General features: G+C 42.0%; 1 protein-coding gene and 1 pseudogene across 10 annotated transcripts in view; one reads left to right on the top strand and one right to left on the bottom strand.

Moving 5' to 3' along the window:
* The window catches only part of INTS6L (integrator complex subunit 6 like), a 59,165-nt gene extending 56,008 nt beyond the window's left edge, over positions 1-3,157 (bottom strand). For 2 of the 10 annotated variants that reach the window (XM_030806872.1, XM_030806875.1), the window contains exons 1-2: positions 1,974-2,412; positions 1,759-1,836 (exon numbers count right to left, since the gene is read on the bottom strand). In XM_030806872.1, the coding sequence (XP_030662732.1) occupies positions 1,759-1,836; positions 1,974-2,084 (189 nt within the window). In that variant the 5' untranslated portion in view covers positions 2,085-2,412. Of the gene's footprint in view, positions 1-1,758; positions 1,837-1,973 lie in introns of all 10 variants that reach the window. The other 8 variants (XR_004028701.1, XR_004028700.1, XM_030806876.1 and 5 more) reach the window with 8 other exon arrangements.
* Positions 3,158-3,452: 295 nt separating this feature from the next.
* The window catches only part of LOC100607508, a 58,371-nt pseudogene continuing 36,293 nt past the window's right edge, over positions 3,453-25,530 (top strand).

Raw genomic sequence — 25,530 nt, 5'->3', positions numbered from 1 at the left:
AGAAAGCACACTGCGTTGTGGTTTATCTTTTTTACTCCTTCGAATTAAGGAGCATGTCTTCAGATGGCCACACTACAAATGGTCGGTTCTTATCTATATTAGTAGTCGAAGAGTGTAGACATTCAGACCTAGGATGTATAAACATCTCCTTTTCTATGTGGAAAAAAATGATCACATCCTTTTGGGAAAACTGACATTTTTTAAAAGCTTACGGCATTTTGAAAGATGTCTACTTGTTCCACTTTTCTAAATGGATTAGAATCACAAACTGAAAACAAAGCATCGAAAAAAGAACAGTTTTAAGGGGAACCTACTAATTAAACTGTTAACCGAAGCTACGAGTTACAAAATTAGTTTCTCTTTGGTTTCCTTATGCTTGAAGGAACACTCTTTGGCCAACTATTCAGCTTGGTAGGTTCCATTCATTAAAACACCTCACTCTACAGAAACGGATCACAACACATCCAGACTGCGTCTCCCTAGCACTATTACGATTATTCTCAGGAAAAAAGAAAAAGCCTAACAAAAGACGTCAAGGATTGTGGTAGTATTTTTAAAATTTCAATATGCAAGCAGGACTCTTATGCAGGTTGATTTAACAGTTTAAATTCCATTTTATCTGGCCACTGCAGGCAAAGCAGCAGTTCTTTATCTCCTCACCATAGGAACATAAATTACCCCACAGAGACCGTCCTCCCTACTTTTCTCCTGTAGGTCAGAATCAAATCATCGAACTTGACTATTACAAATGCTTACATTTGAGTCCTCCCCTTCCTTTCCTTCTTGTCCCTGGATTAATTCCTACGTGGCTAGCACAAACCTAATTTATGATGTAAATAGGTAAAGCGGGTCCCTAAAAAGCTCTGCCCCTGTGGGTTCGCACTCGGCACGTCCCCCTCCGTGTCGCTGCTTCGCTGGAATTTCCAATGAAACAGTAACAGTAGCTAAGGTAACTGAGAGCGGGGCTGAACCTGGCCAATTCCGAAGCAGAAACGCAAAGACTTTCTCCGGCTCTGGGGGTGGGGAGACTGGCGTCGCGGACAGATTTCCGATTGGGCGGGGGTGGTGAGAGGCCAACGAGTGCAAAGGCGGTTGTCTGGTCTTTGAAGGCCGGCGGCTGGCTCTGCCACGCTCTCAGCAGGAAGGGGAGGGGACCGGGAGGAAGAGGGGGAGAAGGAGGAGATGCAGCGAAGAGCCCAAGGAGGGGGAGGAAGACCGGGGGAGGAAGGAGGGGCCAGAGGAGGAGCCCAGGCTCCGGGAAAGCCCGCGCGCCCGGCCGGCAGGACCTCGGGGCGGAGTCGCAGGCTCCGCCCGGCCCCCCGGCCTCGGCCGCACCCTCGCGCGGTGCGCCTCGAAGGGGCGGGCCCGCCTCGCAGCCTCCCTCCGGGTTTCGGGCCCTCCTTCCCCGCTCCTCCCTCCCCTCCCTCCTTTCCATCTCAGCAGCGCCCTCAGTCTCCCTCTCGCAGGCTCATACAAAAGCAAAATGTCCGCCATGTTCCGAGGCGGCTGCGGTTGTCGCGCCACGAGCTCGGCCCTCCTGCGGTTTCTCCTCGGGGCTGCTCCTCCCCGGTCCCCTCTCCCCGACCCCAGGCGCGACAGCTACTCTGAAGCCGCCGACGGCACCACTCCGCCCGCCCTCTGCGCCCCCCACCCCCCGCCGGGCGACGCAGGACCGCCTCGGGCGGGGGCAGGGGGGTAAGCAGCCCCCGCCGACTTGCTCCCGCTTCCCGCCTGTCCCCCCACCCGTAGCCCCTTTACCTTGATGCAGTATGGGGGTTCGTCGTAGGTGACCAGCATGTACCTGTCTCCGCGGCTGGCCGGGTCCCGGGCGCGCAGCTGCGGGGCAAGGGATGACGGAGGGGGTCGCGTAGGAAAGGAGGGGGGAGGGCGATACAAACGTTACAGAAGCACCTCAATCCACACCCTGAAATCCCTCGGGAGCTCTCCCTATCTCTCCCCTCCCCTCCCTTTACCTTCAAGAATAACTCCACAGCGCCTTTGGCAATGTCCAAATAGGAGGTGCCCAGGTCAGTGCGCTGGTTCATAGAGGCGGACGTGTCTATGAGGAACAGCAGGATGGGCATCTTCCCCCGCACTCCTGCCTGCGCTCCCCACTCTCCCGGCCCTCTTGTCCTCACTGCCGCGTACGGCGACCTGAACCCTCAACTCTCGCAGAGCCGGGGGGCAAGGAGCAAGAGGAAGAGGGGGAGACGGGACGGGACGGATGGGACCGCTCCTGGCCTCCTCTTTCTGCAGCCCCACCTCCTCTCCCTCCAAGGGAACTTGAAAGTGTGAGCGTGTGTAGCCCTGGGGGCCCTCCCCCTTCCTCTCTTCTGCTGCCACCACTACTGCCGCTGCCAGGACTACTGCCTAAGCATCCGTCCGCGCTCACTAGAGCGCTCGCCCCAGACTGAGCGCCGTCTCTGTTCACTGACAACTTCTGTCTGCTCACCTACCATCGGCACCATGTGACCAGAACCCATGCCATTGGCTGCCAATTATGTGGTATTTGCATATTCATTAGATGACAGGACTGGGGGAGGGACTTGGGCGAACCCTGGGAGTTGAAGTTTGAACCCAGGCAGAGGATAAGGGGAAGTGTTACGGACCCTCATTAGGATTCTCCTTTAAAGGACTTGGAAGCAGTTCGAATGATTAGTTCGGATGGTTTAGATGGATTTTTCTGTCGCTCTTCAAAGATGGTGATTCGAAAAGAAGAGTGAATTTGAGCAACAGTTGTACAGAAGTACAGAAGCAGATGCTTGGACAGTTTGCACAGAAAATTCTTTGCTAACTGCAATCGATCAATCCTGCCAGTGGCGAAGACGAAAATATTTCAGAAGCAGCAAACTTCTTTCCTGGCAGGACGTACTCACATTCCGTTAGATCCCTCCCCCGTCTTGATCAGTATTTGTGAGTTGGTTGCTGGCCTTGCATTCCACATATATCTACTTAGAAAGGGAACTAAAGTTTAAACACAGTTACAGTTACCTAAACTGGCCTTTTGTATGCACAAGCTTCTTCAGTTTCACTAAGCTCTTTGAAACATTGGCCTGCCTGCAATAATTCCACCACTGTTCCCTCTGCGCAGCCTTTACACATGGAGGTTTGCAAACCTAGATTGTGATTCAACTCACTTATTTATTTATTTATTTATTTATTTATTTATTTTTATAAATAAATAAAGAGGATCTCGCTTGATCGCCCAGGCTGGAGTGCAGTGGCCCCATCATAGCTGCCTGCAGCGTCCAGCTCCTGGGCTTAAGTGATCCTCCCATCTCAGCCTCCCAAGTAGCTGGGACCACAGGGGCAGGCTCCCAACTCACATTTATTGCCTATGAAGAGCCAGGCACCCAAGGTAGCCTTGTTTAATCTTTGAATTAATTATGGCAGATGGCATTGTATTCAATTTTCAGTAGAGGAAAATTCAGCTCCCTGAGGTTAGGGTAACAATGACGGATACTCTGAAGTCTGGCTCTGTGAAGAGACTCAGTAAGTGGCCAACCACTTGACTGGCTACTTCATATGACACAATTTTAAAATTTGGACTTGTGTATTCCTGGCAATTACTATGCACAGTGTGGAATCCAGGGCTTCAATGAGTTTGCGATTTCATTGAGGAGAGATGATGACATATATGTACATAATATTTTATATATTTTGGACGGGTGCGGTGGCTCATGCCTGTAATTCCAGCACTTTGGGAGGCCGAGGTGGGTGGATCATTTGAGGGCAGGAGTTTGAGACCAGCCTGGCCAACATGGTGAAACCCCCGTCTCTACTAAAAATACAAAAATTAGCCGGGCATGGTAGCAGGTGCCTGTAGTCCCAGCTACTTGGGAGGCTGAGGCAGGAGAATCACTGAAACCCAGGAGACGGAGGTTGTAGTGAACTGAGATCACACCACTGCACTCCAGCCTGGGCAACAGAATGAGATAACATCTCAAAAAAATATATTTTATATATTTTATGTACACTCTATATTTATATATGTATGTTCTGTGTATATGTTTTATATATTATATATGCACATTCAATAACATTCTCAGAGAAATACGATTTTAAAAGAAATCATATGGCAGTATATAATCAGGGACAAACAAGGATGCAAATTAAAAAGTGCTATGGAAACAATGGTCCAGTGGTCTAGAAATTCATAGGATTTCATGAACAAGGCACAAAGAGGGAAGAGAGGGAATCTGGGTTGGAAGGAGTGGTATGAACAAAAATTCAGCCAAAGATAGTACTATGTATGGTGCATTTCAGGCCATTCTGGTGGAATGTAGGAAATTAATAAAGAAATAAGGATGAAAAAGATACTAGAAGCCCCCATTTCCATTCTGATACAAATGTCAATGTAGAAGGGCAATGCCTACATGGGCTAGGGTACAAAAAATATAGGACTGTTGGGGGCAGTGTGTTAGTTTTCTACTGCTGTGTAATAAATTATCACAAATTTAGTGGCTTAAAACAACACAAGCATTTACTATCTCACAGTTTCCATGAGTCAGAGGTCTAAGTTTACCTGGGTTTTCTACTTAGTTTCGTAAGTCTGCAGTCAACGCGTCAGCCAGGCTGTTTTCATCTGGAGGTTCAGCTGGGAAACAATTGGCTTCCAGGCTCATTCAGAGTTCTAGCAGAATTCATTTCCTTGGGGCTGTTGCTGGTGACCAGAGGCCACCTTCAGGTCCACCTTCTGTTGCAGATCTCTGCCATATGGCTTTCTCCACTGGCTGTTCACAACATAGCTGCTACTTCAGGGCCAGCAGAGAAATCTCTTACTCCAAGATGGAGCCTTATGTAATGTAGATAATCTTGACTAGAAGAAAGTCACAGGTCCCACCCACACTCAAGGAAAGAATATTATACAGGATGTAACACCAAGGATTGGAGATCATGGGGCCACCTAAGAATTCTGCCTAATATTAGATAGGGATGGGATTATTAAGATGGGAATGTGATTATTTCCTGGAAACAAACTTTGCCTAGTTCACAGTTTTTGTGAGATGGAGTCTTGCTCTGTTGCCCAGACTGCAGTACAGTGGCGTGATCTCAGCTCACTGCAACCTCTGCCTCCCAGCTTAAAGCGATTCTCCTGCCTCAGCCTCCTGAGTAGCTGGTACTAGAGGCATGTGCTACCATGCTCAGCTAATTTTTGTATTGTGAGTAGAGATGGAGTTTCACCATGTTGGCCAGGCTGGTCTCAAACTCCTGACTTCAAGTGATCCAACTGCCTTGGCCTCCCAAATTGCTGGGTTTACAGGTGTGAGCCACCGTGCCTAGCCTGTTAAAGTCAATATTGAGTAATACTGTACAAACTTTCAGCCCACCAAATAAACGCATTGGGTTGACTTGTTGCTTAGACTAGCCTTTGGTTGAAGAATTACAGGATTTCCTATGAGGAGTTTATATTTTATTTTATGAATATCTATATGTGTATGTGTGTATGAGAGAGGAGAATAAGGACTGCTGAGCCATGATATACCCCAGTTTACAAATGGTATTTTAAGATGACATTAAAAAATCTCCTTTATACTTTCCTCCCAACTTTTCTTTTCTTTTTTTTTTTTTTTTTTGAGACGGAGTCTCGCTCTGTCGCCCAGGCTGGAGTGCAGTGGCGCAATCTCGGCTCACTGCAAGCTCCGCCTCCCGGGTTGATGCCATTCTCCTGCCTCAGCCTCGTGAGTAGCTGGGACTGCAGGCGCCCACCATCACGCCCGGCTAAGTTTTTGTATTTTTAGTAGAGACGGGGTTTCACTGTGTTAGCCAGGATGATCTCGATCTCCTGACCTCATGATCCGCCCGCCTCGGCCTCCCAAAGTGCTGGGATTACAGGCGTGAGCCACCGCGCCCGGCAACCTCCCAACTTTTCAATGAGTGTGCCTTACTTTTATAATCAGAAAAGGGGCTATGTTAAAAATTACATTAAAAGAATTGTAAAAAGTTCTTCCAACGTCAATATTACTGAGACGATTTTCAAAAACAACTTACCAGCATTAGTGAAACACAAATAGTCTCAGTCACACAATGCTCCTGTGGTCAAGGATATGCATGGACCTATAGAGTGACCTTCTAAGGACAAGATATTCTCCCCATGCAGGTGAATGCCTTTTAATGTATTTTTTTTTCTAACAAGACATGTTATTGATTCTTTCTGGCATAAATGCAAATGGAATTGAAATGATGTAAACATAGAATTGAAAAATATTTGTGTCTCAGTATAAACTACAAAAATGGCAATATACAAAAAAAAAAAAACACCATGTAACGGATTTATGGGCTTATTCAGATTAAACCAAATCCCAAGCTGTCACCAAGAACCTTCTCTTCGTCACTTCCTGGAGGAAAGTAAGCTCTGTATTATGCTAGAAAGTGTGTGGACTTCTCCACTGTGTTTCTTTGGCATATATCAGCACTAAACCATACAAAACCCTTTCTACATCTTTCTCTGCTACAGAACATCAGCCTCTTCGTGTTATAGGTTATTTCTGCTGTGGGTTTGTTTCTTGTACTAGAATGTAAACTCCTTGAGAGCAGCCAGATCCTATAACCAATGCCTGGTGCGAAGTACTTGCTCCATAAATGGTTACAGAAAGAAATTGTCAAATGTACTGTGGTTTTCATTCTTTCATCGTCTTTCCAGGTGCTTGGGGTATTATCCTGTAGCTCCTTTCCTAGGGTTACCCAGCCCTTCCGTGTTGCCCCCTGCCTGCCATCTTTCATGGGAGCAGGGTGGTAGACCCAGCTCCCTTGTCCCTGTGGATCCAGGGCCATTTGGATTTGGGCTCCAGGAGGCCCCTTCAGGCCAAGGCATTGAACTGACAGTCCTTACTGCTTACCCAGAACCCTGGCAACTTCCCTTTTGTTCTACTCATGCTTCCTTATGAAATGGCTCTTTCTGGGGCCACTGCTCACTGTTTGTCTCCTTCAGTCAAATCTTCTTTCCAACTGCTCCCAGATTTCAGGCTCTATGGCCTACATTAACCATCCTGTCTTCTTTTTGATTTTCTCACTTTTTTTGAACTTGTGAGCTCTTGAAAAGAGTTTCCTCTTTCCTCTTCAAGTCCTTGCTCTTCATATACTGCTCTCCTGGCCTTCATTCTCTTCACACAAGTGTTCACAGACTTTGCCCCATGTTTACATTTTATGTTGTGGTGTGGTCCACCACCGTACAGCTGATGCTTTGTTTTGGTGACAGTCAGTTTGATTTTTCACTCTCCCAAGTTTTGTCACCTCTTGTCTTTAAGCAGTCCCTAATCACTATATTTTATTTTTATTTTTATTTTTGAGACAGGGTCATACTCTTGTCACCCAGGCTGGAGTACAGTGGTGTGATCACAACTCACTAGAGCCTAAACCTCCCTGGCTCAAGTGATCCTCCCACCTCAGCCTCCTGAGTAGTTGGGACTACAAGTGCTTGCCACCATACCTGGCTAATGTTTAATTTTTTTTATAGAGATGGGGTCTCACTATGTTGCCCAGGCTGGTCTTGAACTCCTGGATGCAGCCAATCATCCCAACTCAGCCTCCCAAAGTGCTGGGATTATAGACATAAGCCACCAGGCCCGGCCCTAATTACTACATCTTGACAAAAAGACCTTACTTAACCTGGTTACTACCCCCTCCCAAAGCCCACCTTTCATGGTTTAGAGGGGAGTAAAATCTCCCTGTCTGGTTTCTCCACCACCCTCTGTCTCCTCAAGCCCATGCAATCTGGTTTCTTTCCCTGCACTCCATGGAAACTGCCCAGAGGTCCCCAGTGGCCTACTTCTGGCCAAGTCCAATGGTGTGTTCTGTATTTCCTTTGTTGATTGCAGAGCTACTTGTTACATGCCTTCCCGAGCTCCTACTCCCAACTACCTTGTTTTTCATCTCCTGCAATTTCACCTGGGGTCTTCCTACACCTTGGACCATTTGTTTCCACCTTCACTGACCCTTAAACTTAATCTTTGTCTCACTCCATGGCTACCTCCTTTCCTCTCACTGTCTCCACAAAGGACTGTGTTATTTCCACAATCTTTGTTCATTTAGTCATTCTTTCTTCTTTCTTTTATTCAAATACTTCTTGGGTGGACCTTCTATATGACGGGCAATGAGTATGCATGTGGGAAAAAGGGAAACAGCATATTGTAGTGGTTAAGAGCTTGGATTTGGGGGTTCAAATTCCAGCTCTGCCATTTACCAGCTATGTGACCTGGGACAAGTTTACTTAACCTCTTTCTGCCTCAGGTTCATCATCGGTATAATGGTAATAATAATAATATTTCTTTGGATTGTAATAATGATTAAATGAATACTTATTCTTTTACTTATTTTTTTGTAGAGACATGGTCTTGCTATGTTGCCCAGGCTGGTCTCAAACTCCTAGGCTCAACCATTCCTCCCGCTTCAGCCTCCCAAATGTTGGGATTACAGGTGTGAGCCACCGTGCCCAGCCTATGAAGAGCTTAGAGAAATGCTAAGCACAGAGTAAGCTCTATTTGTGTTAAATAAAAGCAAGAATAGATACAGTTCTGGCCCTTGTAGAGCTTACATTCTAGTGGGGAAAATAGTCAAAAGAATAGATGTGATACTATATTGAGTGCTATAAGAGAGGAAATACAGGGTGTTATGGAAGCACCAAGAAGGAAAGTATATTCTAGAGGGGGTGGATATGTCAGGGGGGCATACAGAGAAGTTTCTTATAGAATCTGACTTTGCTTAGGAATTAGCCTGGTGAAGGAGGCTGGTGGGGGGTGAGGAATAACACAGGGAAGGAGGAAGAGTGTCCCAGGCAGGAAATGGAGATGTGGATGAGATGGTGAGAGAGACTGACAGAGACCCCTTGGAAAAAAAGGAAAGTTCTCTATGACTATAATGCAGAGGAGCTGGAGTAGGGGAATAGGAAGAGGGGAGAAATGGATAGAAATGAGTTTGAAGAGGTGAGCCGGAGCCAGATCATGCAGGGCCTAGTGAGCCCTGTAAGGAGTTAAATTTTATTGTGGAGACAACAAGGAACCATTGAATGATTCTCAACAGATCAGGTTTTGGTGATATCATTCTATCCTCGGCACAGAGAATGGGTTAGATGAGGACAAAAATGGAATCCAGAAGACAAGTGAGGAGTCTATTTCTGTAATTTAGGTGGGCTGAATTGTAGTGGTGACAAGAGGGTGGAGAGAAGTGTATGGGTGCCAGGTACATTTAGACGGTAAGGTAGTCAGGTCCTAGCCATTGACTGAACATGGGGTGTAGGGAAAGGGAGTAGTCAAGGGTGACCAGCATTCCAGCTTGGGCGATAGGGAAATTGTGGGGCTACTCACTGAGACAGAAGACAAAAGAAGAGATGCATTTTGGGGCAGGTGGAGGCTATTCAACAATTATTTTTTAAGCAGTGCCAGGCATTGTTCCAAGATCTAGATACATAGGCCAAGATTCCCTGTCTTGGCGCATTTATAATAAATAAACAAGTAAATATCTAGTATGTCAGGTGGTGATAACTACCATGGAAGAAATAAAGTCAGGTAAAAAGTTAATCTTTGTGCAGGGGGCAAGGTGAGTTTGACTTGTCTGTGGGCCACCAATGTAAAAATTACTAGGAAGCAAGCTGGCTGAGTAAAGTATAAAAATAAGCCTTGAAGAAGGGAGAAGCTTCCCAGACAGATTTTGGGAGAATACACTACAGTTGTGAGTGCTTCTTTTTTTAAGCACTAACTATGTACAAGGCAAAGGCCTTGGCACTTTGCGCATTTTATCTCAAGGCATCAATCTTGTGAGGTAGGGCCTACTATTTTTCCCAGGTGAAGGTGAGGAAACTGAGGTCCCTCCACTGGTCAGCTGCCTGACCCCCGAGCCCAAGCTCCTTTTCTCCACTCTGCAGGAACAATACCAGAATGAGAGGGTATGTGCTGGGTGTCTAAGAGCCCAGAAACACATTAGAAGAAGCCCAGCATGGAACCAGCTCACTGGCAGAGAAGCACAGAAAACCCGGGCACTGCCCTGCAGGAGAGCAGGATGCAGAGGGGCCAGAGAGAGGATGGTGGGAGTGAGTCATCCAGGCATGAAGACTGGGCTCCCTCAGCCCTCAAAAGACTGGCCTTGGATAACCCATCTTGTGGGACTGTATGAGACCTGAATTTGCTGTGATCTGCCTGTGGACACTTGTTCTACCCATGCTCAGGAAATCCCCTTTCTGAAACCTGATGAGAGAAGGGCTGGTGAGCAGTGAGGGGTGATGGTAATGTTGGGGTGCCCAGAGAGCTGAGGTGAGATCCAGACATCTGTTGATCAAGGGCAGCCAAATGCCTAGCACAATCCTTCTTAGTGGCTCCCTTCTGCCCAGGACCCAGGCAGAGCAAGTTATATGGACATTGATAGACTTAGTTACTCCGAGAGGTGGTGTAGGCTAAAAATAAAAATAGCTGGTTATGAAAGTTGGCCCAGGGCAGCCCACACAAAGCTCCCCAGCGAGTCTTGCCACTTGGGTAACTTCCTCTCACAAGTCAGGGTGTTGGAGCCTCTGGGCTGAGGCCCTGGAATCTTGGTCTTTCCTCTTCACATTTTCTGTGGTGTTCTCCTCATACCTCACCACCCTGAAGCCACTGCCCATGCCTCCTGTGGAACTCACAGGCAAGAGGGCCATTATTCTGTGTGTGGAACACCAGGGATGTACACAGTGCACAGAGAGTGAATTCTAAGCGTGGTGGTGGGGAGGACCTTGCCACAGCCAGCTTCAGCCTCTCTTGCCTCCAGAAAACTAGATGCTTCTGTCTCTTTCCTCCTCCACATCCACAGACCATCAAGTACTGTTGAATTTCTACCTTCTATATCACTTAAATTCATCCCCTCACTGCTTTTCTCCTGGCTGGGTTCTTTGCATCTTATTTAGTCCATAGTACTAACATGCCTTTAGTTTCCCTTTTAACTTCTGGGGAGGATTAGTATTGTGAAAAATCCTTAAATAGCTTCTATACCAAGACATTTCCACTGACAAAAAAGAAAGATTTTGATTCTTGCTAAAGCATAAGTTTCATCATTCTTCCCTCTTCTCCTTAAGGCTATGTTTTCTAAATGACAGCACTTAAACTATGTTTGAACATGTCCTTTATTTTATTTTAACTTTTATTTTAGGTTTGGGAGTACATGTGAAGGTTTGTTATATAGGCAAACTCATGTCACGGGAAGTTGTTGGACTAGGCCTAGGATCTAATGGTTATTTTTTCTGCTCCTCTCCCTCCTCCCACCCTCCACCTTCAAGTAGGCCCCACTGTCTGTTGTTCCGTTTTTTGTAAACATGTCCTGTAAAATGTAACAACAGTAGAATCATATTTTTACTTAGGTGTAGTGAGAAGCGCCATACCTAGCTTATTTGTCATAAATAACTTAATTTTCCCAATTTTGCCTGTTTCCCTTCTACCAAATGGAGAATGAAGAACTATTGATAGCAGAGCTGGCTGGCCTTGTAGGGCCACAGAAATCACTTACTTAGTGTTCAGTTCATCAGATATTTATTTAGGCCTGCTCTACTTGACATTTTGCTAAATGCCTGGGGTGAAAAGATAAACAGGACATGGCTTCTGCCTTGATGAGCTTCTATTCCACTGGGGAAGGCCAGAATAGAAACAAATATTTTCAATACAATGTGGGAAACGCACAAGGTTCTATGTGAGCACAGAAGGGTAGGACTTAGCCAGTCATCAGGGAAAGCCTCCTGGAGGAGGTGGTATCTGAACTTGACCTGAAAGGAAGAATTCGTGATGAAAAAGAGAGGCAGTTGAGGCCGGGTGTGGTGGCTCACACCTGTAATCGCAGCACTTTGAGAGGCCAAGGTGGGTGGATCACTTGAGGTCAGGAGTTCGAGAGCAGCCTGGGCAACATGGCAAAACCTTGTCTATGAAAAATACAAAAATTAGCAGGGTGTGGAGGCAGGAGAATCACTTGAACCTGGGAGGCAGAGGCTGCAGTGAACTGAGATCATGCCACTGCCCTCCAGCCTTGGTGACAGAGTGAGACTTGGTCTCAAAAAAATGACAAAAAAAAAAAGAAAGAAAAAGAGAAGCAGTTGTCTCCCAAAATAAAGGGACTAGTAGGAGCCAGGGTCTGAGGCCTTGAAACAGATTAATATGTGTGGTAGCCCCAACTAGTGGTCTGCTCAGGTGCTCTTTATTGGCCAGTGCACCCATCCCACAGCTGCTGTGAATGTCGGCTGCCCCTCCCCTTCTCTGGAAAGTTCTCCTCAGGAATGGGAGCCTCTTTGGCACCAAGTCACATCACCTCCCCCCCGCCGCCGTCCCCCGCAACCTGCAGCCAATGACTGCCTAACAAAGATGGGATCATTTAAAGTATGTGGGAGGATGAGCGTAGATGATATGCAAATACTGCCATTTTATATAAGATGGGATCATCTTTGTGGTGTCATTCATGGTTCCCAGATTTGGGGAAGCAGCCGAACCCTCTCTCTAAGTGAGTCCACATTCTTGCTTAGGTTCCTCCCCTGCCCTGTCCTGCTTCCCTCACCCACTTCTTCCTGAAACTCTCCTGTAGTAAATTACAAGGACCTGAATCCCTGCTTCTAGAGAACCTGACCTCAAATAGTATGTTCAAAGAACTCCTAGACATTTGGCATACCTTGTACTTAAGGTGTGAGTTAAGGAATAGTTGGAAGATGAAACCCAAGAATTCAGCAAAAAGCCAGATCATAGAGGACTGTGTGTGCCATATGAAAGACTTTTTGAGTCTTTTTAATTTTTATATTGAGCCTTTTAAAGATTAAAGCACCCTTCCTGAAATCATGGTCCCCCCTTAACAATGTAGCTTCTGCAACTTTAGTGAGTTATTTATTTAGGTTAAGGCATTGTGGGCTGCTGGGTTCCTTAGCCAAATGCCTATCTTTCTCAAAGTGATAATTCATTAAGCCATGAATAGTCGAATTCACCTTAAAGTACGATGCAGTGTGACAGATTCATTTTTAAAAGATGGCCATACCTATACATTTATCCCACCCCACATGCCCTTACAATGTAACGTGACTAACACTCTTCCCACTGGGAGGTGGGGGTCTGTGTTTCACACTCTTAAATGTGGGGAAAGGGGCTTATAACCACACTGGCCCATGGTGTACAGCGGTGGCAATGCTGTGTGATGTCCAAGGCAAGCTTCTAAAAGGAAATATGGCTTCCACCTGGATCTCTCTCTCTCTCTCTGTCAGGATGCTCTCCTTTGGAATGCAGCTACTATGTTGTGAGGAAGCCAGACCACATGAAGAGGCTCCATGTTGATGTTCTGGCTGACAGTCCCAGCTAGGCCCCTAGCTGACACCTGTCACCAGCCTGACCTCAGTTGTGAGGTAATGTGAGTGAAAGAACCATCAGATGATTTCCAGCTCTCAGCTTTTGGATCTTCCAGCTGAGGACACAGACATCATGAAACAGAAACAACTTTTCCTTGCTGAGCCTAAGTCTGCATTCCTGATCTACAGAAGCCATATAAATAATAGATGATTATTGGTGTTTTAAGCTACTAAGTTTGAGGGTAAATTATTTTGTAACAGTAGGCAACTAATATATCTTTCTAGGCTCTGAAGTCGTGATTTTCCTTTTAAAATCAGCTCCTCTGGCTTCCCTACTCAGGTTAATGCTATCTCCAAAGCTCTTTCAGTGAGCTTTTTTAAACTCACCCTTATCTCTGCGCTTACATAGAATTAGTTGTCAGGTCCTATGGTTTTTCCTTTCTATAGTGTCTCTACCACCTATCCTTGTCCTCGGTACATGCCTTTCTCCAGATTAAACTAAGGCTCAGCTCTAATTGTTTACATACTCCTGCTCTAAAACTGTCAACTTTCACAAAAAACACAACTTCCACATGGAATTTCATATATCTATTCCAAATTTATATATTCTAAACATATATATCCTGAATATATATATAGCTACATAAAAAAATGCTTTGCTTATTCATTGTAACAAATTCAGATTTGTGATAATACAGATGTGTAACCAAAAAAATAAATGTCTCACTCATCAGAGGTAATTACTGTTAACATTTGATATGTTATATTCCAGGCATTTTTCTAGGTGTGAGTATGTGTGTATTCTAGGTATGTAGGTATATGTCTATATACATACATGTCACAAACATTTTTACAAAAATAGGACCATAGCTCACATACTGTTCTGCAATTTCGTTTAGGGTTTTCTTTTAACCATATATTACTTCCTGGATATCTTTTTATGGCAGCACATGCAGATCTACTTCATTCATTCAAAAAGTGGTATAGTATTGGACCATCGTTTAAGTCTTTCAAAAGGATACTGATTACATAAGTTATAATATACAATTGGCTATCCATTTCCATGGGTTCCACATCCACTGATTCAACCAACCACAAATGGAAAATATTTTTAAAATAAGAGTACAATAATAAAAATAATGCAAATTTTAAAACAATACAGTATAGCAATTATTTATATAGCATTTACATTGTTTTCATTATTGTAAGTAATCTAGAGATGATTTAAAGTATATGGGAGGATGAGCGTAGATGATATGCAAATACTGCCATTCTATATAAGGGACTCGAGCATCCTCCAACTTTGTTTTCTGAGGGAGTCCTTGAACCAGTCTCCTGTGGGGGGACACCAAGGGACAGTTGTATACATACAATATAATACCATGCAATCATTAAGGTAGACAAGGTAGATATTTAAAGCGTTGACACAAAAAGATCTTCAACATATTAACTAAAAAAGACAGAAGGTATACTATGATTCCATTTTTGTATATGTGCATAAAATATCTGGAAGTATATACAGCACAGTGTTAACAGAAGTTATTTCTGGGAAGTACAAGAGTCTGTGAATAACTTTAATTTTTTTATTTGTTGTTTGAATTTTTTAAAAAGCTGTCAGTAGGGACATTTTCCATTTTGCAAAACATTGGATAAATGATGTAAATATTAGAAATGTGCTACACATAGATAAAATGAAGAAGGAACAACATGGGAGAAACGATGAGAAAACAGTTAGAAATCTGCAGTTGACACAAATTCACATCTGTTAACTGTAGGAACTAACTACAGATACATAATTAGACTTGAAATCGAATAGACTTTACAAATACACAGACCATTTCCCAATGTTTAACACAGCAGAAATACACTTAATTGCTCCTTGACAAACATGTGTAATAAATTAAAATTCTGGTTAAATTAACTCTAGTCTAATCAACTACCAAAACAAAGACACATTTGAGAAAATAACAATTTTCAATTAAAAGAGAAAAAGCTTTGATTGGCTTCTCATCACTTAAGGCTGTTTCCCAAATTTGCTTGAACATCAAAATCACTCCAGGAAATAGAATGGAGATTTCTCAAAGACTGAAAGTAGATCTACCATGCACTTAATCTGGCAATCCCACTACTGGGTATCTATCTAAAGGAAAAGAAGACATTAATGAAAAAGATACCTGCACACATATATTTATCGCAGCACAATTCACAATTGCAAACGTGGAACCAACTTAAGTGCCCATCAACCAATGAGTGGACAAATAAAATATGGTATATATTGTGTATTTATGGAATACTACTCAGCCATAAAAATAATGAAATAATGTACTTTGCAGCAACTTGGATGGAACTGGAGGCCATTCTTCTATGTGAATTAACTCAGTAATGAAAAACCAAAATGCTGCTGTATGTTGTCAGTTACAAGTGGGAGCTAAGTTATGGGTACACGAAGGCATACAGAGTGGTATAATGGACATTGGTGACTCAGAAGTGGGGAGGGTAAAAGGGGGATGAGGGATAAAAAACTACATATTGGGTACAATGTACCCTACCCAGGTGACAGGTGCACTGAAATTTCAGACCTCACCACTGTACAAGTAATTCATGTAACCAAAAACCACATGTAGCCCTAAATCTATTGAAATTAATTAAAAAAAAAAAACCACCAACAAAATCACTCTAGGTATTGTTAAAACAAACAAACAAACAAAAACAGATTACAAATATCACTCTTAACCTAAATCTGATTACAATCCAAGATCTAAATCCTCACTGGGGAGGGGTCTGGAACTCTACATTTTTAGCAAGTTCTCAGGTGATTCTTCTGCTCAGAAAAGTTTAGAAAACATTAACTTAAAGAAATAATTACAAATCCTTTACCTGGACTTTAAAAATCTCAGTCATTCCTGTCAGCATTTGCAACTTCTTGTGAGGTATAATGCTGCGTTGTTTCAGTTACTGGAATATATTGGATATCACCTGAGAGGGATTTTTTTTATCACAACAAAATTCACATACCATAAAAGTCATCTTGTTAAATAATACAATTCAATGGTGTCTAGTATGTTCACAAAGTCATATAACCATCACAACTCTCTAAGTCCAGGACATTTCTTCACCTCCAAAAGGAAACCACTCCATAGCCACTAGCAGTCACTTTCTATTTTCCTCGTCTTAGTCAGTTTTCTGTTGCTTATAACAAATACCTGAAACTAGGTAATTTATTTTAAAAAGGAATTCATTTCTTGCAGTTATGGAGGCTGAGAAGTCCAAGGTTGAGGGACTGCATCTGGTGAGAGCCTTCTTGCTGATGGGCACTTTCTAGAGTCCCAACATGGCAAGGTGACTGAGCATGCTAGCTCAAGTCTGTCTTCCTCTTCTTATAAAGCCACTAGTCTCGGCTGGGCACAGTGGCTCACACCTGTAATCCAAACACTTTGGGAGACCGAGGTGGGATGATCACTTGAGGCCAGGAGTTTGAGATCAGCCTGGGCAACATAGTGAGACCCCATCTCTACAAAACATAAAAAACTGAGCCAGGCATGGGGACATGCACCTGTAGTCCTGGCTACTTGGAAGGTGGAACTGGAAGGATTACTTGAGCCCAGGAATTGGAGGCTGCAGTGAGCTCTGATCCCATCACTGAACTCCAGCCTGGGTGACAGAGTGAGATCCTGTCTCTACAAATAAATAGATAGATAGACAGATAGATAGATAGATAGAGCAAGCCACTAGTCTCACTCTCATGATAACTCATTAATCCATTAACCATTTAATCCATTATTGTATTAATCTATTCATGATGGGAGGGCCCTCATGATCCAATCACCTCTGAAAGGCCCCATTTCTCAATACTACCACTTTGAGGTTAAGTTTCAACATGAGTTTTAGATAAGACATTCAAAGCATAGCATCCCCCCAACACATACAACACTACCAGCCCTGACAACCACTAGTCTTAAGTTTGGGCTCTATGGATTTGCCTATTCTAGACATTTCATGTAAATGGAATCATATACTATGTGACCTTTCATGATTGGCTCATTTCACTTTACATATGTTGTCAAGGTTCATCCATGTTGTAGCATGTATAATATTTCATTTCTTTTTATAGTTAAATATTCCATTGTATAAATATAACACATTTTTGTTATCTATTCATTAGTTGATGGATATTTAGGTTATTTCCACTTTTTAGCTATTATAAATAACTCTGCTATGAACATTCATGTCTGGGAAACTTTTAAAACTACAGAATTCCCAGGTCTCACTCCACACCAACAGAATCAAAATATCTGGGGGGTAGAGAATAGGTAGTGCTTGGACATTCTTTTTGAAAAAAAAAAAATTAAGTTCACCAGATGACTCTAATAAGCAGTCAAAGTTGAGAATCATTGAGCTAAATATCTTAAGGCAGTAGTCTTAAAATGTGATCCTTAAACAGCAGTACTGAATAGGATTTGTTAGAAATACAAATTCCCAACCCCCACCCACATTTACTCAATCAGAATATCTGGGACATGAGCCCAGAAATCTGTTTAAACAAGCCCTCCAGGAAATTCTGATGCACACTCACTTGAGAACCATTGTGCATCACATTAACATCTTAAAATCCCCCAAATTCTGAATTTCAAAATAAATTTGGAGACTTCCATATACAGAAAGATAGAGTAGATATTCTTCCCCCCACCACCACTATTCTTCCCACTAAGTACAGCTAAAAACTTTGGACTTTAAAAAATAGAACAAGCCAGACACGGTGGCTCACCCCTGTAATCCTAGCACTTTGGGAGGCCAAGGTGAGAGGATCACTTGAGTCCAGGAGTTTGAGACCAGCCTGGGCAACACAGTGAGATCCCATCTCTACAAAAAAAATAGCTGGTTGTGGTGGCACATGCCTGTAGTCCTAGGTATATGGGAGGCTGAGGTGGGAGGGTCACTTACATCTCAGAGGTTGAGACTGCAGTGAGCCGTGATCATGCCAATGCACTCCAGCCTGAGTGACAGAGCAAGACCATGTCTCAAAATATAAATAAATAAAACAAACATAAGACACTGAAAAGTGGAGAGAAGGTGGCAAATAAGGTAGGGACCTTGGTGGTAAGTTTCCTTTCTGCCTCATATATCCCAGACTGAGTACTGGGGAAACTGGTAACCCCAAGTGCCAAAAGGTGTGGACAAAAAAGCCCCAAGGAAAGCCTGGTCTCTTTAGCTAGAGGACAAGGAAAGGGGCAATCTAGCAAGAGTGGAAACTTTTAGGTAATAACTGCTCTACTCCAGCCAAACCCCATAGAAAATACTGTGGCATTAATGAACTCAAGCAAGTAAATTCCTAGTAGGGTGCCTAGACTTCCATCCTTAACAGGCTGTAACAAGGTGCTCCAGTGCACCTTCTAGGGTGGTGGCAGAGGAGGCCTAGTGGAGAGTCAGGACTTCATCACTACCCAGTGGAAAATAATCCACTGCACACTCCTATACCTGCCCTGTGTCAGTGACTCCAGATGAAGAGCTGTACAAAGGCATTCTAACCCCTCCCAAACAGTTGGGTATAAAGGAGACCATATGAGAACCCAGAACTACCAACGCTTCACAGCAGTAATGACCCCACTGCCCCTGACAGTTATCAGTGGAGGCCAACTGGTGAGCCTGGACTTCTTCCATCTGTCAGTAAGAAGGCTGTGTCTCCCCTTTCCCTGCTAAAACAGTGTCTTAGGAAACCAGCTAAAACCAAAGGTTTAAGTAAGAGCCAAAGTCTCTGACATAATATAAGAATGTCCAAGATTCAATAAAAACTCACTTGTTATGCAAAGAACCAGGAAGATCTCTAACAATGAAGAAAGACAATCAGTAGATGCCAACTACTGTTGATGACAGAGATGTTAGAATTAGCCAAAAAATATTTTAAAGGGGTTATTATAAAAATACTTCTAGAAGGGCCAGGCATAGCGACTCATGCCTGTAATCCCAGCACTTTGGGAGGCTAAGGTGGGAGAATTGGTTGAGCCCAGGAGTTCAAGACCAGCCTGGGCAATATAGCAAGACTCTATCTGTACAAAAGTTTTTATTGAAAAATTAGCTGGTTGTGGTGGTGTAAGCCTGTTGTCCGAGATACTTGGGAGGCTGAAGCAGGAGGATTGCCTGAGCCCAGGAGTTCAAGGCTGCAGTGAGCCATGATCACATCACTGCACTCCAGCCTGGGTAACAGAGCAAGATCCTGTCTCTAAAATAAATACATACGTACATACAACATGGAATACTATACAGCCATAAAAAGAAGAAGACCATGTCCTTCATAGCAACAAGGATGGAGATAGAGGCTATTATCATAAGCCAACTACCGCAGGAACAGAAAACCAAATAATGTATGTTCTTACTTATAAGTGGGGGCTAAACACTGAGAACACATGGACACAAAGAAGTAAACAACAGACACTGTGGCCTACATGATAGTGGAGGGTGGTAGGAGGGAGAGGATCAAAAAACTACCTATTGGGTGCTATGCTTATTACCTGGGTGACAAAATAATCTGTATACCAAACTCCTGTGATATGCAATTTACCTGCATAACAGGCCTGCACATGTACTGCTGAACCTAAATTAAAAATTAAAATAATAGAAAATATCAGAAAAAAAAGATGTAAAGAGGAAACGAAACTGAAACTTTAGAGTTGAGAAATACAAAAATTAATCTAAAATATTTAATGGATGGCCTAATAACAGAATGGACAAGAGAGAGGAAATAAATCATTGAAGTTGAAAATAGAGCAATAAAACCTTCCCAATTTGTATAACAGAGAGCACATAGATAGGGAAAAATGAACACAACCTCAGAGACATGTGAGACTTTAACAAAAGATCTAGCATTCATGTCAACTCCCCCTGAGTCTCAAAATGAAGAGCTGAAAAAAGTATTCAAAAAATAATAAGTAAAATTTCCAAAATTTGACAAAAGAAATAAACATACAAAATCAAGAAGTTGAGCTAACCCAAATGGGATAAAACAAAAGATATCCAGGCCTAGACAAATCACCATAAAAATTCTGAAAACTAAACAGAAAAAGGAAAATTTGAAATCATGAAGGGAGAAATGGCATTTTACAGATGGGGAAGACAATTCAAATAATTATGACTTTCTCATTAGAAACCATAGAGGACAGAAAAAAAGTGACCTAAGTGCTGAAAGAAAAGTACTATCAATCCAAAATTGTATATCAAGCAAAAATATCCTGCAAGAATGAAGGTGAATTCAAGACATGAATCTTCACATGAAGATTAAGGGAATATGATGCCAGTGAGGAAAAATGGTTCATGAACTTCTGTAAACAGACAGGAAATAATAACTAAAATAGTCTCAGATTATCAGAAAGGAAGAGTAATATAATGAATAAAAATAAAAGTGAATACTATAGATTTTTTGGCTCCTCTTGAATTTTCTGAATTATTTTTGATGGTTGAAACAAAAACAATAACACTACCCTGAACTCATTGTCAATATAGGCAAGGGGGTTATTCAAGACAATTATATTATAAATGAGGGAAGGTAAAGGAATACAAAGAGAGATCAAGTTTCTATTCTTTCCCCAGGCTGGTAAAATAATGACATTAGTAGACTGTGATAAGTTATGTATATATAATGCAATACCTAGAACAACCACTTAAAAGTTGTACAAAAAGATAAACCAAGAACTAATATAGAAAAATCAAAATCGAATTCTAAAACAACGTTCAAATAATCTACAGAAAGGCAGGAACAGAGAGGACCATTATATAATGATAAAAGAGCCAATCCACTAAGAATCCTAAATGCGTGTGTACTGAACTGCAGAGCTGAAAAATTTGTGAACTGAAAACTGATAGAACTGAAAGGAAAAATAGGTTCACAGTTGCAGTTGAGACTTCAACACCCCTCTCAACAAGCGATAGAACGACCATGCAGAACATCAGCAAAGACATAAAATAGCCCAACAACACCATCAACCAAAATGATCTTATCAATATTTATAGAATACTCTATCCAACAACAGCAGAATACACGTTCTTTTCAAGCACCCATGGAACATAATACCAAGATGCACTATATTCTGGGCCATGAAACAAACCTCAACAAATTTAAAAGAATTAAAAGTGCTCAGAGATTATTCCCTGATACATGAGATTTAACTAGAAATTAGTAAGAGAAAGATAACAGGAAAATTTCCAAACATTTGGAAACTATAGAACACATTTCTAAATAATCCATGGATCAAAGCAGAAGCCTCAGGGAAATACAAAATAAATTGAACTAACTTAAAATGAAAATACAACATACTACAATTTATGGTATCCCACTGAAGTAGAGTTAAAGAGAAAATGTATTGTACTAAATGCTTGCATTAGAAAAAAGGATCAAATCAATAATCTAAGCTTCCACCTTAAAGATCTAGAAAAAGAAGGGCAAAACAAAGCTAGCAAGGAGAAGGATAGAAAAGACAAACAGCAGAAATCAATGAAATTGAAAATAGAAGAAAAGTACAGAAAATCAATGGAAAAAAAACTTGCTTCTTTGAAAAGTTATATAAAATTAACAAATCTCTAGCAATACTGAAAAAGAAAAAAAAAGAGGTGACACAAATTACTAACACCAGGAATGAAACAAGGTATCACTACTGACTCTAGAGCCATTAAAAGAACATAATACTATAAACAACTGTGCATGCATATATTTGAGAACTGAGATAAAGTGTATCAATTCTTTGAAAAGCACAAACTTCCAAAAATCATTCAATGTAAAATAGAGAATTTGAATAGTACTATAATTATGGAGGAGATTGGATTTGTAATTTTAAATCTCCCTAAAAATACATCTCCTGGTCCAGTAGTCTCACTGGACATTTTTACCAAGTGTTTAATGAACAATTCACACTAATTATCCACATATCTTCCAGAAAAGGGGAGGGGAATGCTTCCTCAACTCTGTTTATGAGGCCAGTTTTACCCTGATACCAAAGCCAGACAAAGTGCAAAAACAAAAAAATTCATTTAACTATAGACCAATATCCCTCATAACTTAGACGCAAAAATACTTTAAAAATTAGCAAATAGAATTCAGCACTATGTAACAATTCTACACCATAACCAAATGGAGTGTACTCCAGAGATGCAAGGCTGGTTTGGTATTTAAAAATCAATCAATGTAATCAACCATATTAATGGGCTAAAGGAGAAAAACAACATAATTCTATTAATCAATGCAAAAAAAAGCATTTGACTAAATCCAACATCTTTTCATGATTTAAAAAAAAAAACCCTCAAAAATAGGAAGAGAGGGTAACTTCCTCAACTTGATAAAGAGCATCTACGAAAAAAAAAAGAAAAGAGAAAAAAAAACCCAACCTTTCACGTTAGCTGTATGTTGTTCAGCTAACATCATACTTAATGAGGAAAGAGCGAATGATTTGTTTTACAAAGATGCAAAAGCAATTCGATGGAGGAATGATAGTTTTTTCAACAAATGGTAATACTGTAATTAGATACCATAGGAAAAACATTAATCTTGATCTAAACCTTATAGCATATGCATAAATTAACTCATGATCCCAAAAACATGACTCATAAAAGAAAAAAATTGATAAATTGGACCTCATCAAATTGAAAAACTTCTGCTTTGTGGAAGAACCTGTGAAAAAGATGAAAAAACTAGCTACAGACTGGAAGAAAATATTTGCAAACCACATGTCTAACACAGTACTAAGTGTCTAGAATATATAAAGCATTTTTAAAACTCAACTGTAACAAAGCACATAATTCAATTAGAAAATGAGAAAACCAAATGAGCAGACATTTCACTGGAGACAATATACAAATGGAAAATAAGCCAATAGAAAGATGTTTGTCTTGGTCTGTTTTGTGCTGTTATCGCAGATTAGCTGAGATTGGGTGGTTTATAAAGATCAGAGATTTATTTTTTTTATTTTATTTATTTTTAATTGATACATAATGATTATACAAATTTCTAGGGTACATTTCTGGAGTCTTGGAAGTCAAAGTTCGAGGACCCTGTGTCTTGTGAGGGCTTTATTGCTGCATCATCCCATGGTGGAAGGTGGAAGGGCAAGAAAGCATGTGTGAGAGAGAGAGGAGGGAAGGGGGCCCAAACTCATACTTTTATCAGGAATCCACTCCAATGATAACTAACCTACTTTCATGATAACTGCATTAATCCATTCATGAGGGCAGAGCCAGCATGGGCCTCATCACTTCTGAAAGGTTCCACCTCTCAATACTGTTGCATTGAGGATGAACTTTTGAACACATGAACTATAGGGGACACGAGCAAGCCATAGCATTATTTGACATCATCAATCAGTAGGAAAATGAAATTAAAACAATAATGAAATATCATTACAGTACACTTATCAGAATGGCTAAAATTAAAAGAAAATAGTAACAACACCAAATGCTGGTGAAGATGTAGAGAAACAAGTTCATTCACACATTGCTGGTGGGAATTATAGCTCCTGAAAAACAGTTTGGAAATTTATTAGAAACTAAACATATACTAATTATATGACCCATGATAAGTGCCATCACTGGGCATTCATGCCAGAGAAATAAAAATGATCTCCATATTAAAACCTGGCTCTACCAGCTGGCCATGGTGACTCATGCCTATAATCTCAGCACTTTGGGAGGCCAAGGTGGGCGGATCACTGGAGGCCAGGAGTTCGAGGCCAGCCTGGCCAACATGGTGAAACCTTGTTTCTACTAAAGAAGAAAAAAACACCAAAATTAGCTGGGCGTGGTGGCATATGCCTGTAACCCCAACTACTCAGGAGGCCAAGGCAGCAGAATTGCTTGAACCTGGGAAGCAGAGGTTACAGTGAGCCAAGATCATGCCACTGCACTCCAACCTGGGCAACAGATGAGACCCCCATCTCAAAAACAAAACAAACAAGCAAATGAACAAACAAATACAGCAATAAAACATAGCAATATTAAGATGCAGTGCTCCAGACTAGGAAATGAGAATGGTGGTATGGGCCTGACCCTTTCTAGCCCGATTTCCACTTATTAAAGTTTTACCAATCCTTAAAATAATGTTTAAATATCAGAAATTTCTTATTTTCTACCTAAATACCTCTGCCATGGCACCCTCTTTACTGTACCATGACTTTCAGTTATTCATGTATAGCTTTTCTCTCCCCTACTAGGCTGTGAGGTCCCTGATTTACTCTTTCTTTACACACCCCACCACATCATCTAGAACAGGGCTTTGTACCCCCAGTTGGTGGGAGTGGCCAATTTCTAGGACCCAAGGTTCTGAGGCTGTAGTGTGCCTCAGAGCCATGGAGGATGCTTGTTTCAGTGCAGAAACATGGGCCTTATCCCAGATCTAAAGAATCAAAACTTCCATCTGTAGAATCCAGAAGTCTGCATTTAACATGCTCCCCAGCAGATTCAGGCAATCAGAGGATCACAGGGTGAGAGCCTCTGGCTAAGGTTGAAGCTTTCAGCTGAGAGTAAGCTCTTGTTAAAAGTTACGATGTCCAAGTCTTATTGTATCTTGCAGTATTTTTTCTCATACAGCAATTCAACCTTAGCTACACATAAGAATCACCTTGGGAACTTTAAAACATTTGCATGCCCAGACCACACGCCAGAGCAACTAAATCAGAATCTCTGGGGGAGGGCAGCCCAGTGTATCAGTATTTTCTAAACCTCCTCAAACAATTCTATTGTACAGCTATGGCTGGGAATCACAGTGAAAATAGAAAGGGTAGTAACATGATCAGAATTCACTCTAAAATAGCAAGAAGGCAGAGAGAAGCAAAGTGATCAGGCTGGGATGATACATCTTGGTACTTGCTAGGCCTTTAAGTGTGGAGGTGGAGATGGAGTAGGTAGAGCTACTGCTACAGATTGAGCCCTGGATTATCACTACAGTCCGGACATTATATTATGTGGCACTTTGCTTATTTTGTTTATTTTCTCTTGCCCTCCACTAAAATGTGAACTCCATGGAGGCAGGAACTACCTTGTTCCCTGCTGTCTCCCCAACACACGGTGCTAATCAAGTATGTGTGGCATGAATCAAAAAGAATGAGTTACATTTGGGGACCATCTGCCTCAAAATCGCCTGGGGCACTCATTAAAACAACAGATGCCCTTCACTGTTGCACTATTGCTCTTCTTTCTGCTCTGTCCAGTAGAAAGAACATTCTCCACTAATGTTTCCTTTTCTGACTCATTAGGCCAGCCTTCATAATCGTCCCAAATAAAACGCTTCC

The sequence above is a fragment of the Nomascus leucogenys genome, chromosome X (genome assembly GCF_006542625.1).
Source record: "Nomascus leucogenys isolate Asia chromosome X, Asia_NLE_v1, whole genome shotgun sequence".
NCBI classification, from domain to species: domain Eukaryota; kingdom Metazoa; phylum Chordata; class Mammalia; order Primates; family Hylobatidae; genus Nomascus; species Nomascus leucogenys.
The sequence above is the reverse complement of the archived record's forward strand: the minus strand, read 5'-3'. Positions and strand labels throughout refer to the sequence as shown.